At 40.6% G+C, this 23724-nt stretch overlaps 1 protein-coding gene across 3 annotated transcripts in view; it reads left to right on the plus strand.

Annotated features, from left to right (window-relative positions):
• The window catches only part of ABCC11 (ATP binding cassette subfamily C member 11), a 134634-nt gene that overhangs the window by 12714 nt on the left and 98196 nt on the right, over positions 1-23724 (plus strand). For all 3 annotated transcript variants that reach the window (XM_060185604.1, XM_060185602.1, XM_060185603.1), the window contains exons 3-8: positions 652-788; positions 5633-5791; positions 16903-17050; positions 18700-18933; positions 22347-22520; positions 23511-23658. In XM_060185604.1, the coding sequence (XP_060041587.1) occupies positions 652-788; positions 5633-5791; positions 16903-17050; positions 18700-18933; positions 22347-22520; positions 23511-23658 (1000 nt within the window). The remainder of the gene's footprint in view (positions 1-651; positions 789-5632; positions 5792-16902; positions 17051-18699; positions 18934-22346; positions 22521-23510; positions 23659-23724) is intronic.

A 23724-nucleotide genomic window follows, 5' to 3' on the forward strand; every position in this document is an offset into this window, starting at 1 on the left:
GGGAGCTGGGGACTCGAACCGGATCCTTATGCTGGTCCTTGTGTTTCATGCCATGTGTGCTTAACCCACTGCACTACCGCCTGGCCCCTATTTATTTATTTTTAAGGGCTACCTGGAGCGGTAAATTTTTTTTTCAAAGATTACTCTTTTTAATATAATTTTTAAAAATTTATTTATTATCTTTATTTATCTCTAGGCCAGAAATAGAGAGGGAAGGGATGGATAGAGAGGAAGAGAGACAGAGAGACAAATGCAGCACTTCTCCATCACTTCTGAAGCTTTCCCCCTGCAGTTGGGGACCGGGAACTCAAGCCTAGGTCCTTGTGCATTGTAACATGCGCTCAACCAGGTGCGCCACCATCCAGCCCCTCCCTAGAATTTATTTATTTAAGTTTCCTTCACCCATCTCCACTACCTCCTGAAATTGCCAATTTGATCTCAGTCCTTGTGATACTTTTTTCCCATATGTTTTTAGATGCCACATATAAATGGGACCATATGGCTTTTTGTCTCTTTATCTGACCCCAACAGTTATTCTTTATAAAGCTGGGTGTGGAAAGAGCTGTTTTCCTTGAGCTAATAAATACTTTTTCAGGACAGTGCTTGTTGGGCCTGAGGCTAATGTTCTTTTGGTTTTTTTTCTTTCCTAAGAAAACACACACTGCTGAAGACAGTCCTAGGAGCCAGGAGGCAAGGAAGCCTGAGGTGCCCATGAGGGTAAACATTCCCCCTTGGAAGAAGTACCAGGCAGCCTGGAGAACCATGATTCCCTTCCGTCCCAAATCTAGGTGAGTCCTGAGAGGGTGAGAAAGGTTATTCCTACTACCCACGAGGGCTGTAACCCTCATACTCTCATACTTAGACCCATTCAAACATTGTATAATCATGTCTGGATGCAGTCATATATCTATTTCTTTTTTATTTATTTTATTTTATTTTATTTCATTTTATTTATAAAAAGGAAACACTGACAGGGCCATAGGATAGAAGGGGTACAACTCCACACAGTTCCCACCACCAGAACTCCGTATCCCATCCCCTCCCCTGATAGCTTTCCTGTTCTTTAACCCTCTGGAATTATGGACCCAAAGTCATTGTGGGATACAGAAGGTGGAAGGTCTGGCTTCTGTAATTGTTTCCCTGCTGAATATGGGTGTTGATAGGTCAATCCATACTCCCAGCCTGCCTCTCTCTTTCCCTAGTAGGGTAGAGTTCTGGAGAATCGGAGCTCCAGGACACATTGGTGGAGTTGTCTGTCCAGGGAAGTCTGGTTGGCATCATGCTAGCGTCTGGAACCTGGTGACTAAAAAGAGAGTTAACATATAAAGCCAAACAACTTGTTGACTAATCATGAACCTAAAGGCTGGAGTAGTGCAGATGAAGAGTTGGGGAGGGGGGGGTCCTCCATTTGTAGACAACCAGTAGGCATATTTTAGTTATATTCCAAAGGGCCTGTGGCTATACTAGTTTTTTCTTTTCTTTTTTCTTTTTTCTCCCCTGAGCCTGAAATCTTATATGAAGGTGGATCTAAGTTATTGTCTGGGGAGATGATGTCATGGCTGGAAAAAGGAACAGAAAGCTGGATCAGGGAAGAGAGTAGCTCCCAAATATGGGAAAGTTGTATAAATATTGTTGACTGTAAACCCCATCAATGTCATACCTGAAAGCAAAAGTACACAATAGTCTGCAGTGAGTCAGTATAGAGTTCATAATAAAATAGTGTCTACTTAGACTTAGATACCCTCCTCACCTACTACCTATTGCACTTCCCTCAGTCACTCCAAAGCTAACCTTATCAAAGCAAGGACTGCAAAAGCTGAATAGGGGCAAGAGACTGGCATACTTTAATGATGACTCTTTAGTCACTATAAGGCCACCCCATAAGCTGGGGCCCTAATTGGGTAGTCCTGAGATTCCCAAACAGACATGATGGGCCTAGACCTCGAAGAAATTCCTCTCTCCATTGTTACAGGTCATTTCTACCAGGAACAACAAAATAGACACCTTTGTGGGCCCCCATAGGACCTTGCCCTGAACTTGGATCAACAATGGCAGAGAATGTTCCATCCTCTGAAGGGAGGCTGGACAACATACTATATGCTACACCTGAGGAAGATGGGCTGATATTGAGGCAGCTTGGAATGTTCCTCCTCATGGGCACAGAATGTGAGCTCAGATATATAGTGATGCAGAAGTCACATAGGCTCCTAAGCTGAATATGGGCCCTAGATCACATATATCTATTTCTATGCATTGTGAGATATCAGTCATGGTTATTCCATCCCCACACATAAACCACCACAGCCAAATACCTATGGAGTAGCCTGAGGCACATGGGGAGTAGGGCACAGTGACCACATGCTTTTAGTCATTCAACAAGTGTTGGCGTTCACGCAGGGTGACACCAGCAGGAAGGCAATGGACCGGCTCTCTCTCGCTTGCTCAAGGGACGAAATGAAGTAGAGACACCGGGGAGAAATGATGTGCTCTCAAATCTCAAATCTCGTTTATTGGCAGGTGGACATGAGTTTAAATAGAAAACCAAACAAAGAACATATTTCAAACATGTCAGAAATTACAGGTTTTTTAAAGGTCAGCTTGCCCCTATGGTAGGGGCCTGGTATGACAGGAATTGATGAGATACAAGACAGTTATTCTCCATGACGCAAGCAACTTATTTATCCAAAGGTATTTGAGAGAAGCATAGGGGTTAAACCAGTAGGGTGAGACAGAGAGAAGATGGATATCAAAAGAAGATGGATATCAAAAGATGGATATCATATAGTTTGGAATTTCTCTTGTCTGGGGTCAAGGTGTATGAGGGAGTGTGTGATAAGGTCTGTTCTCTTCTGTGACCAGAAGGTGAAGTGAACTTTGAGTAAATGAATCTTAAAGTAGGTGGCCATGTGGCCTGCAGTTAATGGAAAGGGGTACTGAGGTTTCTATGTGCTTGAGAGTCAAGAAGGGAAGAACTTAGTCTGAGAGATGGTTTTTCACTTTTGCTCACCTCTGTTGAGAGAGACTAATAAGAGGGTATCTTCTCAGACCTCCATCCAAGGATGGGGGAGTTCTCCCTAAGCTCTATCAAGCTTACACATAGCCCCACAAACAAGCATCATTGGGCACTTGTGGTTCTGGGGACTCTGCTAGCTGGTCCATGAAGCAGTGAGTAAGACAGACATGATCTTTCCCAAATGTGTCCCACACACAGGGGAGAAAAAAAGAAAAAACCAATAAGCTAGTAATGTAAGCTCATTAAATAAACATGGTATTATAAACTGAAGACTGTGTTAGAAAGTTTGGGGGTACCAAATGACAAAAGGCAAGTGATAACTCTATCCATTTTGAGTGACACATTAGCTGAGACTTGGAGGATAAGATTTTACCTTATTTAGAAGAGGGGGTGGGGTGGATGATATGAAGACAAGAGAAGCAACTGGTCCTGTCAGAATCTGAAATATAGTTCTGTGTAAATAACACTAAATGATATAAATCAGGGTAAGATCTTGTATGGTACAGTAAATCCTGACGATGGATTTTTTAAAGTAAACTGAGCTCCCAAATAACTTGGTCACAATAATAATGATCTATTGCCTTCTTAAAGTCTAAGACAGCAAGGAGCCTTCCTCATTTTCTTTAAAATCTATATTTGTCCCAGTCCAAGAACATCTGGGACTTAGCTTGTATTTGTTTGTGCTTCTCTTCTTTATTCCCTACCATGTCATACTACCTCTGCTGACCTCAACTAAATCAATGCAGCCAGAGACTCTCACACCCCAAGGATCCATGCTCTGTGCTCAATTCAGCTTCTCTGCCAAGCTGGGCAGCACTGCTGGGCCCTGTAAGTTTCTTTATATATATATTTATTCCCTTTTGTTGCCCTTGTTGTTTTGTTGTTGTAGTTATTATTGTTGTTGGATAGGACAGAGAGAAATGGAGAGAGGAGGGGAAGACAGAGAGGGGAGAGAAAGATAGACACCTGCAGACCTGCTTCACCGCCTGTGAAGCGACTTCCCTGCAGGTGGGGAGCTGGGGTTCGAACCGGGATCCTTATGCTGGTCCTTGTGCTTTTCGCCACCTGCGCTTAACCCGCTGCGCTACAGCCCGACTCCCCCTGTGAGTTTCTAAACAAGTCCTGTTTATAGTCTGTAGGTTCTGATGCAATTATTCACCATGTTCTTATCTGGAGAACAATGTGGAAAGGCTCCCACTCTACAGCCCCACTGCTAGACCACCGAGGTGTCATTCTTCTCCTGAGTTTCCAGGTCAGTTCTTTGTTCCCAGTTGTCTGCACAGGGCCTCTCCCCTGTTGCTCCAGCCTCTGAGGGCAGTCTCAATGAAGACTCACATTTGGTGAGTCTTAGGGAAGTCCTCTCCTCCCTTCAGTGGTCTTTTTGTTGGTAAAACATGTTGTATGCTTCACATTGGTTTTGGTCTCACCCCCCACCCCCGCCTCTGGGAGATTGTAGTATGGCCCCTGCTAGTTTTGCGGGCCCTCTTTCTCCCCGCCCCCTATGCTACGTAGTTCCAGAATCCTGGCGTTGCCGCCAGAGGAGAAGGATGCAGGACAGATCTGTGTGGTCATTAGTTTGGGTTAGTTTATGAATCGTTGTTCGTGAATAAAGAAATACAGCTTCCTGGCCCAGCCGTGTGTGTCCACGAGTTTCTGTTTACCATCGCGAAGCTAGCCTGGGCAGCTGGAGCCCCGAACTCTAACAACAAAAACAGACTGGAGGTGGTGCCTCAACTGGTAAACTGCTGCACTGTTTACCAGCTGCTCAGTCTTTGCTAAGGATCCTCTCTGTCCACAAGCCACACGTGTTTGCCCTCACTGGTGATTTGGTGGGTTCCTGAAGTCACTCTTGTCTTGTTGCGGTCCCAGGGGATCTCCTTTGGTATTCCTAGTTGACCTGAGAGAGGAGAATAAAGAAACACAGCTGCTGCTGCCCTGTAGCCTCACCTCCTCCAGCATTACTTTATAAACTACAGATTGACTTTACTAATTCTTGCTTGAGCCCAACAGCTAACTTGCAGGTGGCTAAAGGTATTGTCTGGGGAGGTGGTGTCAGAGCTGAGAATAGGACTAGAAAGCTGGATCAGGGAAGAGAGTAGTTCCCAAATATGGGAAAAGTATATGAATGCCACTAACTATAAACTTCATCAGTCTGATCTGGGGCCCTATTCAGCACAGGAGCCTGTGCAAGCTCTTCTTTCCTGTTGGTCTGAATTTGCATTCCATGGTCACAGCTAGGAACATTCTAGGCTGCAATCATTTCAGGATCAGTCTTCCTTAAGTGGCAGAGTATGCTGAACCAGTATCCCTTTGGAGAGTGTGGCAGATCCTACTACTGTTGTTTCATATTGAGGGCAAGGTTCTGTAGAGGCCTTCAAGAGGGCCCACAATGCTGTTCCTGATGGAGATGACCATTGATGGTGGAGAGAGGGATTTGTTAGAGGTCTAGGCCCATCATATATATCTATGATGAGATCCAAGGATTCCCTGAGTAGTACTCCACACATTTTATTTTTTTACACAAATGAAGTCATCCTTTCCATATATTGTCCTTAACTTAATTTTCTATAAGAGCCTGTGTCACATGTGTGAACACACTGCTTCTGGTTTTTCTGCTAGGTTTCCTTCTGCTCACCCACTGGATGATGCTGGCCTGTTCTCCTACTTAACGTCATCATGGATTACCCCATTCATGATTCAAGGTTTACAGAAGAGATTAGATGAATGCACCATCCCTCAGCTGTCAGTACAAGATGCCTCATCCAAAAATGGCCAAAGGTAAATGTCAAGTTGAACAAGTTTCCAGGTTGGATAGAGACCATATCTTTTTAGATTGGTGACCAGAGATGGTTAAGAGTAGTTGGTGGGGCTCATTTCCAGACATCCAAAGAATCTTAGTTTTTCTCCATTGTAGCAATGATACTCTAAAACATCTTAACATTCTTTAAAAACATTTTTTTATTAAGTCCATTTTTTGCCACTAGGGTTATCACTGGGGCTCCATGCCTGCACTGTAAAACTGCTTCCAGCAGCCATTTCCCCCTTTTTTCCCTTTGACATTTTTATTTGAAAGGACAGAGAGAAATTGAGAGGGAAAGGGATAAAGATGGAGAGAGAATGATAGACACCTGCAAACCTGTTTCACCACTCATGAAGCATTAGTCCTGCAGGTGGGAAGCAGAGGCTAGAACCTGGATCTTTGCACATGGTGATATGTATGCTTAACTGGGTGTACCACTGCCAGGCCCCCTACATTTTAACATTCTTTAGCATGTATGTTCTTAACCTGGGGCACAGGTATCTTCTGAAATCGTGTTATGCACATGGACTTTCTCTTATTCATAGAGATTTTTAAAATATACATGAATATTTTTCAGAACAAAAATTCATATATTATATATGAGCACAGGACTCCAAGAAAGTTATTATTTCTAGCTCCATTTACATTTTCTTCTGGCTCGGTGATTTTGCTGAGTTAGGCCATTGATCATTATATTTTGGGTTAATTAGTACAAGCTCTTAATCCCTAATGAGTTGGGTGATTAATTGTCTTATACCACCCACTTCACAAAGACCAAATGAGTAGGTGATTTGATATGCTACTTATACTTCCATCCTTAGCTACTTTGTAAGAGTAACCAGAGTTCTTTCCAAGTGTGTCCCAAGAAGTGGTTATCCCAGGGGATAACATCCAGTGGTTGGGGGAGTTTATGAAATGTTGCCTATTATAGTCAAGTCTCAGGCATTTACAAAGTACATTAATTTTTTTAAGGCATTGGTTCATCATTAAGTATAGAATCTCATTAAAATTTGACTTATTACTTCTTAGACTTATTTCAGTGGGGTGGGGGTGAGGGAAAGAAAATTTCAAAGAGAGCCTATTGAATAATATCAGATACTGGTCAGAATATCAGTAGTGTCAGACAAGTTACTTAGCCTTTCATTATAACTCTTTCATGATGGTTGAAGGTAGTAATAGCCAAGAAGATGCCCTATAATTATAAAACAATAAAAATATGAAGAATTGTGATGGTGATGATGTCTATTTTAGGTATATTCTAAGGGGGTCATCATGGCTTTACTAGTTTTTGCCTGAGCCTGATAGCTAACATGCAGATGGTCCCAAAGTATTGTCTGAGGAGATGATGTCATGGATGGAAAAAGGGCTAGAAAGCTGGATCAGGGAAGAGAGTGGCTCCCAAATATGGGAAAAGTGTATAAATATTGTTTACTATAAACTCCATTGATTTGATCTGGGGCTCATATTCAGAATAGGAGCCTATGTAACCTCTACATAACTGCAGGTCCAAACTTGCATTCTATGATTATTCTGAGTAGGAACATTCCGAGTTGCACCAATTTCAGGACCCATCTTCTTCAGGTGATAAGTAGAGTATGTTATCCAACCCCATTTCAGAGGATGGAACATTCTCTGCCATTGTTGAGGGCAAGGTCCTGTGGGGGCCCCCCAAATGGTCCATTATGTTGTTTCTGATGGAGATGACCAGTGTTAATGGAGAGAGGGATCTATTCGAGGTCTAGGTTCATCATGTCTATGTGGGAATCGCAGGACTCCCCAACTAGGGCCCCAGCTCATGGGGTGGCCTGATAGTGACTAAAGCATCATCGTTAAAGTATGCCAGTATCTTGCCCTTATTCAGCTTTTGTAGTCCTTACTTTGATAACGTTAGCTTTGGAGTGACTGAGGGAAGTGTAAAAGGAAGTAGGTGAGGAAGGTATCTAAGTCTAAGTAGACACTATTTCATTATGAACTTTATGATGTCTTTTTAGGTCTTTCTACTTGCCTGCTTCATTTATTGGCTCACTGCAATCTATTGTACACTTTTGCTTTCAGGAATATATTTTGCCCTAATTTATGGATACATGTGTACATCTGCCCTGTCTCATAGGCTCTGGTCTACATCTAGGTTTTGAGGCTTTGTTAGGAAGTGAACCACCTGAAATGGAGTTAAGGAGTCCTATGAGAAAGGTATCCCGAGTAATGATTCTGAAGGGTTGACATTCCATGCCTGTTGTCTCTGGACGAATTATGAAGTTTAGCATGCCAAGGTAGTACTCATTGCATTGAATAGGTTTGGATCAGCAGATGCAGTATCAGTTGGTATGAATTGAGAAAAGCATGCAGGAAAGTGATCCCAATCCTAGAGGTGCCAGGACTGGGGGAAATTTGGGCTTTAAAGAGAAAGTGGGAGGTTCCTGCTATCTTAGGGTTAAGAAGGCAATAGATTGTTACTGCTATAATCAAACTATTTGGCAATCGGGTTAACTTTGAAAATCCCATTGTTATGATTTGCTGTATCATACATGGCCTCACCATAATTTATGTTCTTTGATTATATATCTTATAAAGAACGCCACCAGTTGCTTCTGCTCTCTGGTCTAAGCTTTTAGGAGAGTCAACGTTTCAAAGACTCAGCCTATAGTCTGTACATTAAAGTTTGAGACATTAAATCAATTTTCCCCTCTCATATTAATTAAATAGTGATTTATTTGGCTACAAGTTAATAGGAGTGTACATAAACACCATTCCCACCACCAAAAGAGTGTGTCCTGTCCCATCAGGGCCAACATTTTAATCTCCATTTTACAACTGAAGAAACTGAAGATTAAGAGTCAGGTTATGATGTTTCCTCAATCTTACTACATATGTAGTGAATGGAAGAGGTAAAAATTCAAGTAAATTCTTTTTACTCTGAATCGGGTAGTCATGAACCAGTAGTTTATGGCATTGCTGGGAGAGTTGTGGTAGGCTCTGAGTGGATTATTCAAATAGAATTCACACTAGAGCTTGCTAGGAGTAGTGTGTGTGTGTGTGTGTGTGTGTGTGTGTGTGTGTGTGTGTGTGTAAGCACTGAGCTCACATTTTGGCTTACACACCACAAGCAATAAATAGTATCTTTTAGTATATGGCCAGAAGATAGCTTGCTTGGTAGGGGGCATACCTTGACATGTTTGGCCCTCATTTGACCCTTGGTACCCACCACATGGGAATGCAGTGGCACCTTGGGAAGCTCACTGTGATGTCTCTCACTCTCTTGTGTTTCTCTACTGGAAATAAAAAGGAGTATGAGAAAAGGTTGTCCTAAGAGCATGTGTAAAGCAGAGTATATGATTGAGTCTCTGGCATAGTAAGAAAAGATTTTTTCCCTAGCATATGCAGTTATTTATTTATTTATTATTTTATTTAAGAAAGGATTAATTAACAAAACCATAAGGTAGGAGGGGTACAACTCCACACAATTCCCACCACCCAATCTCCATACCCGCCCCCCCCCCATAGCTTTCCCATTCTCTATCCCTCTGGGAGCATGGACCCAGGGTCATTGAGGGTTGCAGAAGGTAGAAGGTCTGGTTTCTGTAATTGCTTCCCCACTGAACATGGGCGTTGACTGGTCGGTCCATACTCCCAGTCGCATATGCAGTTATTAAGGGAACATTTTTGCTTTGTTGAACTAAGATCCAGGTTCCCCAGATGAATATCTGATTGTGGTGACCATTTTATAACTTATGGAGGAAGGAACAGCCTGGAGGACAGCAAGATTCTTATGTTACTTGTCTCCTTTGTTATAGACTGCCACAAACATCCACAACTGGACAGGACTAAAGAGTAGACACACTGATAGACTGCATTGTGGATGCCCAAGGGGTGGGTTCTAAGAATACTAAGCATCAGATTAGACTCTGGAAGTCCTAAGCTCACAATATCTGCTTCTACATATTTCAAGTAAATAACAAGTACAAGAAAGTTAACAAAGTTTTAATTTTTTTCATAATCATATTTTTGATACTTTACTAATATATCGTGTATTTTTTTCCTAAAATAAAGATTCATAGTGATCCTGTTTTGCTTCAATTGATATAATAACACACTTTCAATAGGGATATGCATTATTTGGCAAAAGGGGATGTCTTTTGAGCACCCTCCTCTGATTTGACTTTTTCCTTTGTGAATCAACTTTATGGGTTTTATGAATCTGATTTTGTACATTAAGTGAGATTTTTTAAAACTCTGGACTATTCCTTCAACTTATTTCAGGATAATGAAATAGTTGATGAGGAAAATCATTTCTTTTTTTGTTGTTGTTGCCCTTGTTGTCCTTACTGTTATTGTTGCCATTGCTGTTGTTGTTATTGGATAGGACAGAGAGAAATGGAGAGAGGAGGGGAAGGCAGAGAGGGGGAGAGAAAGACACCTGCAGACACCTCTTAAGAAGCAACTGTTCTGCAGGTGGGGAGCCGGGCCTCGAACAGGGATTCTTACGCCAGTCCTTGCACTTTGCACCATGTGCACTTAACCCACTGTGCTACTGCTGGCCCCTGGAAAGTCATTTCTTTATTTAAAAAATTCATCTTGTTAAATGCAGGAGGAATGATAGAATTAGGAAAAAACAAAACAAACCCACTTTTCCCATCCTAGTGGAAGAGTCAGTAATGATGGGGAAGTTGGTAATGGGCATATTAGGTTGGCATGCCTCAACTTTATTTATATTTATCTTTTGCAAGACTGCCTTTTTTTTTTTTTTGATAGAGGGCGAGGGTTGAGAGGGTAGTACAGAGAAATAGAGAGAAGGAAAGACAACTGCACCTCTGCCCCACCACTCTTGAAGTTTCCTTCTTTCTGAAGGTAGGAGCCAAGGGTTTGAATCAGGTCCTCACACATGATTATGTCTTGGCTCTATACCATGCACCACTTCCTAGCCTCCCACACTTCAGCTTTGCTAGGTGAGACACCAAGCATTGTTGATCTTTTCCATTTTCCTTTTCCAGAGGAAGTATGCTACATTACTTGATAAATGTTCTTGCTAACTGAATTCTGTTAGGCCTCTAGTAGTTTAATAGAAAATAGAAGGGGTTGAAAGTTATGTCAGACAACATTACAAGGGTAGAATTAGTGAAATACAAACTGTGGGATGTTCTGCAACATAAATAACTCAGTTTCTTCAACAAGTTACAGAAAATGTTGAGGATGGATGGTTATATGTTCCAGACTAAAATGCAAAAGCAAAAAGCCCTACTAGACATTTTTTTACCTTGTTTAAATTTTCATTCAGACCAACTATTTATAACTGTATTTCCAAAATATTAGAGAGCTTTTAATACAAACTGGGTATTAAGGGTCACAATGAATTATTGTTATTATGGCTTACAGATCTCCTTTGGAAGATATATATTGTAAGCACTTATAGATGAAATAAAATGATGAATATGCTGTCTTAGATTTACATCAAATGCTTCATCTGAAAAGCTAAGAAAAAAGTAGACATGTTCATTTTCTCTCCTCTCTTTTTCTTCTTCCTCTCCCCCCTCCCCCCTCCCCTTCCCTTCCTTTTCCACCGACTTTCTTCTTATTTGTTTTTATTTATTATTTATTTTACCTCCAGGGTTATCACTGGGGCTCTGTGCTTACACTACAAGTCCACTGCACCTGGTGGCCATCGTTTTCCATTGTTGCTGTTATTGTTGTTGCTCTTATTGTCATTGTTGTTGTATAGAACAGAGAGAAATTGAGAGAGGAGGGGAAGAGAGAGAGGGGGAGAGAAAGAGAGACACCTGCAAACCTGCTTCACCACTTGTGAAGTGACCCCTCTGCAGGTGCAGAGCTGGGGTTCACACCTGGATCCTCATGACAGTCTTTGCACTTAGCACGATGTATGCTTAAGCCGGTGCATTACCACCTGACCACCTCTTATTTGTTTTTTAGTATATGTGCTGCCAAAGTAAGCACCTCTTATTTGTTTTTAAACCAACAGACTGACAAGCGCTGGCTTAGGAATTGGACCTGGGACTCCTAGTGCCTCAAGCATGAAAAAAATCTACTGCGTAAACAGTTGTGTTATTTTCTCTGCCCCCAGTAGTTCTTGATATTGGGAAATTGGTAGTTGGGTAGACTCCCTGTATTGTTCTATTTTTTGTTACATTGGGAAATTTTTTCCCCTTTTTTAAGAAAGAATTAACTAACAAAACCATAGGGTAGGAGGGGTACAACTCCACACAATTCCCACCACCCAATCTCCATATCCCACCCCCTCCCCTGATAGCTTTCCCATTCTCTGTCCCTCTGGGAGCATGGACTCAGGGTCATTGCGGGTTGCAGAAGGTAGAAGGTCTGGTTTCTGTAATTGCTTCCCTGCTGAACATGGGCATTGACTGGTCGGTCCATACTCTCAGTCTGCCTCTCTCTTTCCCTAGTAGGGTGTGTCTCTGGGGAAGCGGAGCTCCAGGACACATTGGTGGGGTCTTCAGTCCAGGGAAGCCTGGCCGGCATGCTGATGGCATCTGAAACCTGGTGGGTGAAAAGAGAGTTAACATACGAAGCCAAACAAATTGTTGAGCAATCATGGACCCAAAGCTTGGAATAGTGGAGAGGAAGTGTTAGGGGTGTACTCACTGCAAACTCTAGTGTACTTCTGCTTTCAGGTATATATTTTGCAGTAGTTTATGGATACGTGTGAACATATGCTCTCTCTTACAGAAACTGGTGTATATCTAGGTTTTGGGACTTTGTTAGAAAGTGAACCACCTGAGATGGAATTAGAGAATACTATGAAAGGAAAGGTCTCACCCGAGTAATGAAGCTGAAGGGTTGTCATTCCACACATGAAGTCTCTGGACACAGTTTGAAGTGAAGCATGTTGAGGTGGCAATCGTTGCGTTGGTTAGGTTGTGATCGGCAGATGCAATATTATTTGATATGGATTGGGAGAGGTATACGGGAAAGTGGGCCCTATCCAATGGTTCCAGGACTGGGGGAAGTAGAGGCTCTATAGTGGAGATGTGAGGTTCCTGCTGTCTTAGGGTTCAAAAAGACAATCGATAGTTAATGTTATCATCACATTATTTGGTAATTGGGTTAACTTTGAAAAGTCCTTTTCTTAGGGTTTGCTGTACAGTACCCAGTATCTTGTATATAGCTGTGCTATTGGTTGCTTCTGATCTACTTGGTCTAGGCTTTTGAGAGAGTCTGCATATCAGTTACACAGCCTATATATTAAAAAGATTCAGTTTGTGTTTTGAAAAACTTCGAGACATACAATTACTTTTCCCCCTCTCATATTAATTAACTAGTGATTTATATGACTACATTTTACTAGGAGTGTACAAAAACACCATTCCCACCACCAAAGGACTGTGACCCATCCCTCCCACCCACTCCTACCCCCCACTGGCCCAGGAAGCTGCATGTCTACCCCTCACCACAGGGTTTTTACTTTGGTGCCCTACTTACAATTTGGTCAGGTCCTGCTTTTAGTTTCCCTTTCAGATCTTCTTACTCAACTTCAGTTGATGAGTGGGATCATCCCATACTCATCTTTATCTTTCTGACTTAGCTCACTTAACATAATTCCTTCTAGCTCTGTCCAAGATGGGGCAGAGAAGGTGGGTTCATTGTTCTTGATAGCTGCATAATATTCCATTGTGTATATATTACCACAGCTTTCTCAGCCACTCATCTGTTGTTGGGCACCTGGGTTGCTTCCAGGTTTTAGCTATTATGAATTGTGCTGCTATGAACATAGCACACCTCTTTTTGGTTGGGTGTTATGGAGTCCTTGGGGTATAACCCCAGGAGAGGAATTACTGGATCATATGGAAGGTCCATGTCTAGCCTTCTGAGAGTTTTCCAGACTGTTCTCCACAGAGGCTGGACCAATTTACATTCCCACCAGCAATGTAAAAGGGTTCCTCTGTCCCCACAACCTCTCCAGCATTTGTTGCTGCTGTCCTTTTTGATGTATGCCATTCTTACAGGAGTGAGGTGGTATCTTAGTGTTGTCTTAATTTGCATTTCTCTGACAATCAGTGACCTAGAGCAGTTTTTCATATGTTTGTTAGCCTTTTGGATCTCCTCTGTAGTGAATGTTTTGTTCATATCCTCTGCCCATTTTTGGATGGGGTCATTTGCTTTTTTAGTGCTAAGTTTGCTGAGCTCTTTTTATATGTTGGTGATTAGTTTCTTGTCTGATGTATGGCATGTGAAGATCTTCTCCCATTCTGTGGGGGGTCTCTTTATTTGTGTGATAGTTTCTTTGGATATGCAGAAGCTTTTCAATTTGAGTAGTCCCATTGGTTTGTTTCTGCTTTAGTCTCCCTTGCAATTGGGTTTTATTCATCAAAGATGTCCTTGAGGTGTAGGTGGGAAAGTGTTTTACCAATGTTTTCCTCTAATTATTTGATTGTTTCTGGTCTGACATCTATGTCTTTGATCCATTTGGAGTTGATTTTTCTTTCTGGTGAGATAAAGTGGTTCAGTTTCATTCGTCTGCATGTTACAACCCCATTTTCCCAGCACCATTTATTGAAGAGAGCCTCCTTTTTCCATTTAATCCTTTGGGCCCCCTTATCAAAGATTGGATGTCCATAGGTTTGGGGATTTATTTCTGGGCTACCAATTCTGTTCTACTGGTCTGTGTGCCTATTTTTGTTCCAGTACCATGCTGTTTTGATGATGATGGCTTTATAATATAGTTTAAGGTCTGGAGTGTGATGCCTCCATTTCTGTTTCTTTTTCTCAAGCCTGATACCTTGCTATATTGCCTAATAATTTCCAGTAGTCTTCTGCTGGATTCTTTAGGTTTTTCTATGTATACTATCATATCATCTGCAAATAGTGAGAGCTTGACTTATGCCCTTCCAATATGTATTCCTTTGATTTCTTTATCTTGCCTGATTGCTATGGCAATAACTTCCAATACTATGTTGAAGAGTAACAGTGACAGTGGACAGCCCTGTCTAGTCCCCGATCTGAGGGGGAATGCTTTCAGCTTCTGTCCATTGAGTATAATGTTGGCTGTAGGTTTGCTATATATAGACTCCACTATCTTGAGGAATTTCTCATCTATTCCCATTTTTTGTAGAGTTTTGAGCATGAATGGGTGTTGGATTTTGTCAAAGGCTTTCTCTGCATCTATTGAGATAAGCATGTGGTTTTTGGCTTTGCTTTTATTGATGTGGTAAATGACATTGATTGACTTACGGATGTTGAACCAGCCTTGCATTCCTGGGATGAATCCCACTTGGTTGTGATGAACAATCTTTTTGATATGTTGCTGTATCCGGTTGGCCAAGATCTTGTTTAATATTTTGGCATCTATGTTCATCAGAGATATTGCTCTGTAGTTTTCCTTTTTTGTTCTGTCCCTATCAGCTTTTGGTATCAGGGTGTGTTGGCTTCATAGAAGGTGGAAGGGAGTATTCCTGTTTCTTCAATCTTATGGAAAAGCTTCAGAAGTATGAGTACTAACTGTTTCCTGAAAGTTTTGTAGAATTCGTTTGTGAAGCCATCTGGTCCAGGACTTTTGTTGTTGGGGAGATTCTTAATAACGGTTTCAATTTCTTTGTCTGTGATTGGTGCATTTAGATTTTGTAGTTCTTCTTGGTTCAGTTTTGGAAGGGCATATGCTTCTAAGAATTGTTCCATTTCTTCCAGATTCTCTAGCTTGGTGGCGTATAGTTCTTTATAGAAGTTTCGCAGGATTCTCTGGATTTCTGTGGTGTCAGTTGTGATATCTTCTCCATCGTTTACAATTCTATTAATTTGAGTCTTCTCTCTTTTTTGTTTTGTGAGTCTGGCTAGGTGTTTGTCAATTTTGTTTAATCTTTCAAAGAACCAACATTTGGCTTCATTGATCTTTTGTATGGTTCTTTTATTTTCGATGTTGTTTATTTCTGCTCTAAGTTTAGTGATTTCTGTCCTTCTGGTTGCTTTAGGGTTCCTTTGTTCCTCTTCCTCTAAGTCCTTGAGGTGTGCAATAAGGTCGTTCATTTGAGCTTTTTTTGGTGTTTAATATGTGATTGTATGGCTATAAGTTTCCCTCTCAGTGACTGCTTTATCTGTATCCCAAATATTTTGATAGATTGTGTCTTCATTTTCATTTGTTTCCAGGAACATTTGAATTTCCTGCTTGAGTGAATCTCTGACCCAGTGGTTCTTAAGGAGTATGTTGTTTAGTTTCCAAATTCTGTGACTTTTAATAATTTTCTGTTTGTTGTTATATGTTAGTTTTACTCCACTGTGGTCTGAGAAGATACTTGGGATAATTTCGATGTTCTTAAATTTATTGATGCTGTCTTTGTTGCCTAAAATGTGGTCTATCCTTGAGTATGTGTTATGTGGATTTGAAAAGAAGGTGTATTCCAGTTTTTTGGGGTAAAGGACTCTGAAAATGTCCAAGAGGTCTAGTCTGTCAATCTCTTCATTCAATTCTCTTTTATCTTTGCTGGTTCTCTGCTTTGTTGATCTGTCTAAGTGTGAGAGTGGGGTATTGAGGTCTCCCACTATTATTGTATTACTATTGGTGTATTTTTGAAATTCTTTCAGTAAGTGCTTGACATATTTAGATGGTCCCTCATTGGGTGCATAGGTGTTAATAATTGTTAAGTCTTCTTGGCTGATTGATCCTCTAATCATTATGTGATGTCCTTGCCTATCTTTTATTACTTTATTTAATTTAAAATCTATTGTGTCTGAGATGAAAATGGCTGTTCCTGCCCTTTTTTGTGGTCCTTTAGCCTGTATGATAATTTTCCATCCTTTCACTTTAAGTCTGTGTTTATCGTGTTGTGACAGGTGGGATTCTTGCAAGCAGCATATGGTTGGGTTATGTTTTCTGATCCATCCCCCCACTCTGTGCCTTTTGATGGGTGAGTTTAAGCCATTGGCATTTATTGATATTATGGATTTAATGTATTGTAGTGCCATTTTTTAAAAAAAATTTTTTTGGTTTGCTCTGATATATTGCAAGTATTATAGTGATGTTCTTGTTTATAAGAGGTCTTTTTTGTACCAAACTTTCAAGCTAGCTAGAGACAGGACTTTTGGGTAATAGGTGCAAGGAGATTTCACTTGATTCAATTTTCCTCTTTTCAAGGCTCTGCCAACTTTGGGAAGAAGAAGTTTCAAAGCATGGGACTGAAAAAGCTTCAATGCTTCGAGTGATGCTGAGGTTCCAGAGAACCAGAGTTCTTTTTGGTGTGTTTATGGGCTGCTGCTTCTCTGTGGCAAGTGTACTAGGGCCAGTAAGTAGTGGATTAATGAAGTTTGTGGAAATTTGCCTTTTGAGATTATCATGTTCAAGGGTGGTGGATAGATAGCATAATGGTTCTGCAAAAAGACTCTCTTGCTTTGAGGCCCTAATGTCCCAGGTTTAATACCCCATATCCCCATAAGCCAGAGCTGACCAGCATTGAGAGAGAGAGAGAGAGGGAGAGAGATATTGATTAAGGCCATGTAAGGAATGGGGAAATATGCATCTCTTAGCTGCTAACAAGAAAAATGAAGATCTTAAAAAAAAGAGAAAAGAAAGAAAAATGAAGATCTTAAAAAAAAGAAAAGAAAGAAAAATGAAGATCTTGTGGGAACAGTATAGTAGAGTTAATAACAGATAAGACTGTGCTTTTTCTAGTTACTTGTGGGTTACAAGTGTCCCTGGCACTTAATTGGTCAGTATTTGAGGTACATTATTTACATTCTCTGTGTCTTAGGGGACCTCATGACACCCTCAGGGGTAACCTCATGGAAATTCTGATGTGCAAGAGGGAGATTTTTCTTACCTCACAGGGTAAGAAATGTTATTATTTAAATAAGTTAAATAAATAAGTTAAATACATAAAGCTGTTAGAATATGACCTGCCTCAGTACAGGTTGCTGCTTTGAGAACTAGTTGAGCAACTCTGAGAATGTGGGCAGCAGGGAGTAATAGTCTCCCCAAAGTGTTTTGCTTAGAGTGAATGGGCATTTATTGTTTCTCACTCTCTAGTTGCTCAGCTCAAAATTCTGATTATAGGGAATGAGTCTGACTGCCCTAGCTGAGGTCTCCTGCTCACTGGTTGACCTGTGAAGAGTAGGGCACTTTAATGGCTGGGTAAGTGAGAATCTTTTCAGAAGAACACTGGGGGGGGGGGGGCAGTGCCCTTACCAGCTAAGAGGAGAATAAGTGCAAATCCAGGAGAAAAATAAAAAAAAGTAATTTAGGTTAGAGTGCCTTGGACAGACTTCATTTGTCCCTCTAGATTTACTCTCTACCTTTGTCTATACTTTGTATGCATCTAGTGCTCCACCTGCATCAGTTACATTAATGGAGTCCTCCTTGGCCCTTGCTTCTGGTTGAGTTTGACCCATAGGAGACACTACTTAGGGACTGGAGGGAAGACAAAAAAGAGATCAGGATATTAATTTCCCTCATTGCATCCTTCCCTGTCACTGGAAGTTAGCAACAAGAGACTTGTTAGGGGCCATTTCTGTTAGAACTTTCTCCTTTTGTGTTCTAGTCACCTCCCTATCCTCCTTTGGGCTTGGTGGGGTAAGGCATTTTTGCTGCTACCTGTTGTACATATACCCCTTGCTAGATTGCCTAAATTTTGCCTATATTCATGTAAATAATCACTTTACTAATTGTTCAGTTACCTCTTGTGTTTTTTCTGTTTCTTATTGGGACCAGCTGTGAGGTAGAGGAGCTGGAATTTAGACTGGGTCAGTCAGGCTCCTAAATGTTCTACCACTGAACTAAGATCTCTGTAATGGAAGAATGAGCTTGAGTTAACTTGACAGTTAAACAAGCCTTTGACATTGACCCAAAGACCTCTTGCACACAGCTCATGTTTGACATGCATTTCTTGAAAGGAGGGTTGGGAGGTCTGAATGATCTAAACACCTGTTTTCCTTTCAGATGCTGGTTTTACCAAAGATCCTGGACTATTCTGAAGAGCAATTGGGAAGTGTTGCCTATGGAGTGGGACTCTGCTTAGCTCTCTTTTTCATCGAGTGTCTGAAGTCTCTGAGTCTATGTTCAACTTGGATCATCAACCAGCGCACAGGCATTCGGTTTCGGGCAGCTGTCTCCTCCTTTGCCTTTGAAAAACTAATGCAATTTAAGTCTTTAGCACACATCACCACAGGAGAGGTGAGTGGGGCTGCATGTGGGTATACTTCCTGACTTCCTCCTGGAGGCTTTGCTCATATCATACCAGGACTCTACTTTTCAAAATTCCATTCATCCTTCCAGGCTCAGTTCAGATGTCCACTCCTTCATGATAGTATCTTTGGAATCATCTTCTAGCTCCACTCCTTACCAACCACAATTCTGCCCACCCCTCTAATATGAGCCCTCTTTGGAGACACTTCTCTCTCAAGAGACCTAGCTTCTGAATGTTATCAAACACATGTCCAAAAATATATTCTCAATTAACCAATGCTGTCATGTGAGAGTATTTTCTAAACTTTGGTTTTAACATGGGAAATTGACTGCTTTTGTTATTGTGATTATCATTCTCACACATTTAATTAATTCTGCGACTTTACACAACTTGTTTAGTTCCTCTGAATCTGTAAAATAATAATATCAGAAAAAACTTCATAAAATTGTTCTCACATGATTAAATGAGTTAGTACATATAAAACTTGTACAAAAAGGTAGTGAGCCAGAGTGTTATACTGTGTAATTTTTTATTCATTTCTACTAGGCATTGAACATGAGATCTGTCCTGTCCTCTTGCTCTTAAAAGATCCATGGCACTGGGAGATCTCCTTGTATATTGGGCTGTCATTGTGACATATCTTTCTATGCAAAAATGTGTCATTACTTTTGCAGCAACTCAATATATTAGGAAAGTCATCACTGTGGATGTTAACTTTCTCTAAACCAGACAGTATTGTAAGTCCTTTACTTACTTCAGTCTCTCTTATGGGGAAGTTTCTGTTCTTGTTGTCACAAGGAAGGAAATGGAGGTAAGAAAAGGGCAGGAAACTTATTCAAAGCCAGATGATTGGTAAACTGCAGGACCTGGCCCCATAATCCAATGCATATATCCGTCTCACTTACAAGACCTTCACCTCTGATGCTTACCTGCTTCCCTATATGCTTTTCTATACACTTTTTCTCTGACTACTTGTTGCATATAAGATCCAATTTCTCAAGAATTTCATAGAATCAATAAGATGATCTATTTAGAACTGGAAATGGAGGTAGGTGCTCACATAAATATTTCTAGAGTTGGTTCTATAATTTTAAAAAATTGATTACAAAAACCAAACACCCAAGGTAGGGGTAGATAGTGTATGGTTATATAAAGAGACCCTCCTTTTCTGAGGCTCTGAAGTCCCAAATTATCTGTCTGCCTTTTTTTTTTTTTTTTTTTACATTGCTGCTTTACTTCCTTCCTAAGTGACACCTACACCCATTACTACTTCCCAGTGCCCTTTCTTTTTTTTTTCCCCTTCTCTGATAAGTGAAAACAGTATCTGATTTCCTCTGGTGTTTTCTAGATTTTCTTTCCCTTTCATGATGGTACAAAAACAAGATTCCTCGTGACAAATGCTTTGGGTCCTGGTGAAATTGGGATTCAGAGCCCCTATCATCTACCCATCTGAGCGTATGGATCAGAGTTCTTTTTGGGGTGCAGAAGGTGGGAGTTCTGCCTTTTGTAATTACTTCTCCACTGGACATGGATGTTGGCAGGTCAATCCATACCCTTAGTCCAAATTGGCTTTTTTTTTTTTTTTTTTAAGATGGAGCAAGACAGAGAGATAGAGTGAGAGAAAGACACCATGGCACCAAGTTTCCTTTGCTTTTACACTTTTCACCACTAGGGACTAGACTTGAACCTTGATCACACACATGGCAAAGTAAGGTACTAAGTGAACTATTTTGCTAGCAGACAATAATTAATTTTAATAGATATTCTGCAGCTGCTCTGTAAAGTACCAAATTATGCTCCTTGAATACACTTGTTTTGCTGTTCTAAATACTTTAATAACTATAGATTAACTTTATTATTTTCTTCTATTTCTAATTTATTGAGTATTAAATTACAGTATTATAAGATTTTAGGAGCATAACACACACACACACACACACACACACACACACACACACACACACACACACACACACCTTGCCATTCCTGCCACCAAAGTTTCTATGTTACCACGGAATGTGTTTCAGACATTTTAAAAAATCGATTTAGCTTTTTCCCTAAAATATATTTGTTTCATTTTAATGAGTGAGAGAGATACAAGATGAAAGATGGAAAGATTAAATCTGAGACTTTGGAGGCTCAGGCAGGAAAATCTTTTTGCATAACCACTATGCTCTCTGCCTATCCTGCTTTAAACATTTTTAAAGACTTAGCCTATTTCTCTTATCTAAGGGAGAAAAGGGAAAAAAAAAAGACACCCAGAAGTGGTAATAGGTATATGGGTGACTTAGAAAGGAAGTGAAGGTAGAACCATTAAGAAATGTGAAAAATATACATATGTGGACATAAATAGATAGTTATAGAATCTGTAGTTATTGGTTAACTTGGGAGAACTACTGCAGTTTCTAGTGGAGGCATAGGGACATAGAACGCTGGTTGTGGGGACCATATAGAATTATGCCCCATATTATCTTACAGTTTTGTAAGTCAATATTAAATCACTAATAATAAATAAATTTTAAAAAAGGAGCATCATCCTGGACACTGAAAGGAGGTCTGGTTAAGGTTATGAATAAGTTATTTCTTAGGGGTTTCAGATTAAGATTTCTTGATTTTGAATATCAGTTTTAATTTAACACTGAACTGAACAGTATATATAGGGAAGTAACTAGGTGGAAGAATTCACAGTAAAAAAGAAGGGGGAAAAGGAAAGACTCAGCTCTTGCCTGCTTTAAAAATTCAGTTGTGGGTGGGGGTAGATAGCATAATGGTTATACAAAGAGACTTTCATGCTTGAGGCTCCAAAGTCTAAGGTTCAGTCCCCATCATCATTATAAACCAGAGCTGAGCAGTGCTCTGGCAAAATAAATAAATAAATAAATAAATAGAGTAGAAAATTTAATGTCCTATAATTAAAGTAATCTAAAGAAAGTTAAAAATTGATAATTTAGTTTTTTTTTTTTTTTTTTTACCAGAGCACTGCTCAGCTCTGGCTTATGGTGGTGTGGGGGACTGAATCTGGGATTTGAGAGCCTCAGGCATGAAATTCTCTTTGCATAACCATTATGCTATACCCTCACCCCAATTTAGGCATTTTTTATGTGACCAATACCACCACCAAAACTAAACCAAAAATTTTAGTTATTATGAGTAGTAGTAGTAGAAGAATGGACAGAATAGAATAGATGTAGAATAGAACACTATAAGCAACTGGAAATTAATAGTATTAGTAGCAATAGAATAGCAAAATATGAGTTGTGAATCTGCTGTGTCTTGCTCTACTTCCCTGCTCTCAAGCCTTCTGCCAGGGGAAAGCATGGTGAGTTCAGTCGTGACAACACATTTCACTCCTCTGGGTACCTGACAGGTGATCTTGTGCCTTGGGCTTGCTGTCTTACAGGTCATCAGCTTCTTCACCAGTGATATAAACTACCTGTTTGAAGGAGTGTACTATGGCCCCCTGTTCTTGCTGGCCAGTTCCACACTGATTGCCTCTAGCATCACTTCCTACTGGATTCTTGGACCTACTGCATTCATTACCACTTTATGCTATCTCCTGATTATACCAATGGAGGTAACCCCTGTGTCACCCTTTTGAAGCTGGACATTCCCCAGAACTCAGGGCTCTAGAGGCTGCAGTACCTCTGAGTTGGAATGTTGACTACTGTTGGCTGTTCATTTCATTCATGGTGGTTAAGATATAGCTTCAACTCTGGCCTCAAACTTTTCTTGGCCTATAACACTGGCCTAATAAATCAGAGGTGGATGGCTATGAGAGGTCTACCTAATGCCTCCTTATTTATTTATATTTTATTTTCTTATTAATTAGAGAGAAGGGAGGAGAGATATACCAGACATCATTCTGGTACATATGCTGCTGAGTGTCCAACTTGGGACCTCATACTTGATAATCCAACACTTTATTCACTGAGATATCTCCTGGGCCACCACCTCATACCTTCTCCAAGGGACTCCCTCACTAAATCATCCCTTTTGTGAATGATTTCATTACTAGAATGTGCTTGTGCAGATGACATCAGGTATAGGAAAAATCTGGATGACATTTGACATTTGACATTTGACTAAAAACAAACAGTATAAACAAGGGAAGGGAAGTAAATTTGCTATCAAAAGATTCAAGCGAAGTATACTTTTTGCAAGACAGTCAGTGATTCTTGGATCCTGTATGTTTGAATTATTGGTAGCAAATGTTTGCCTCCCTCAGTACTGCTATTCTGAACAAAAGGTGACTGCAATTGTTAACTTGCTTCAATGGCAGAGCAGTCATTTCTATTTTTAGCTTGAGATTCAAGAAAGAAAGACCCCCCAGGACTAGCAAGGCAGGTTTCCCTATGTATGGTATCCTGGAGAAGCTTCCACTGGAAAACATTTGCTCCAACCTGGACCTTAGGACCAGAGTGGGCTCAAAGAGCATGCATAGGATGAGATCCAGGTACTCAGTCTGCATCTGGAGTTTGCCTTTGGAAGCACTTCTAGTTCAGAGTCCTTTCAGAGCTGAATTCTCTTGTCCTTGTCTAAAGAAACTGTGCTGCTTCCTGACTAGGTACTCCTGACCAGAATAGCTATAAACATACAGAAACGTACATCTGAGGTCAGCGACCAGCGCATCCGTGTGACCAGTGAAGTGCTTACTCATGTGAAGCTGATTAAAATGTACATGTGGGAGAAGCCATTTGCCACCATAATTAAAGGTATGGAATACCTGGTTTTATGTTCAGAATCATAGTGGACCATGCTTCTCACCTTGTGGGCAGTTT

This window comes from Erinaceus europaeus, chromosome 2 (genome assembly GCF_950295315.1).
Source record: "Erinaceus europaeus chromosome 2, mEriEur2.1, whole genome shotgun sequence".
Classification (NCBI taxonomy): Eukaryota; Metazoa; Chordata; class Mammalia; order Eulipotyphla; family Erinaceidae; genus Erinaceus; species Erinaceus europaeus.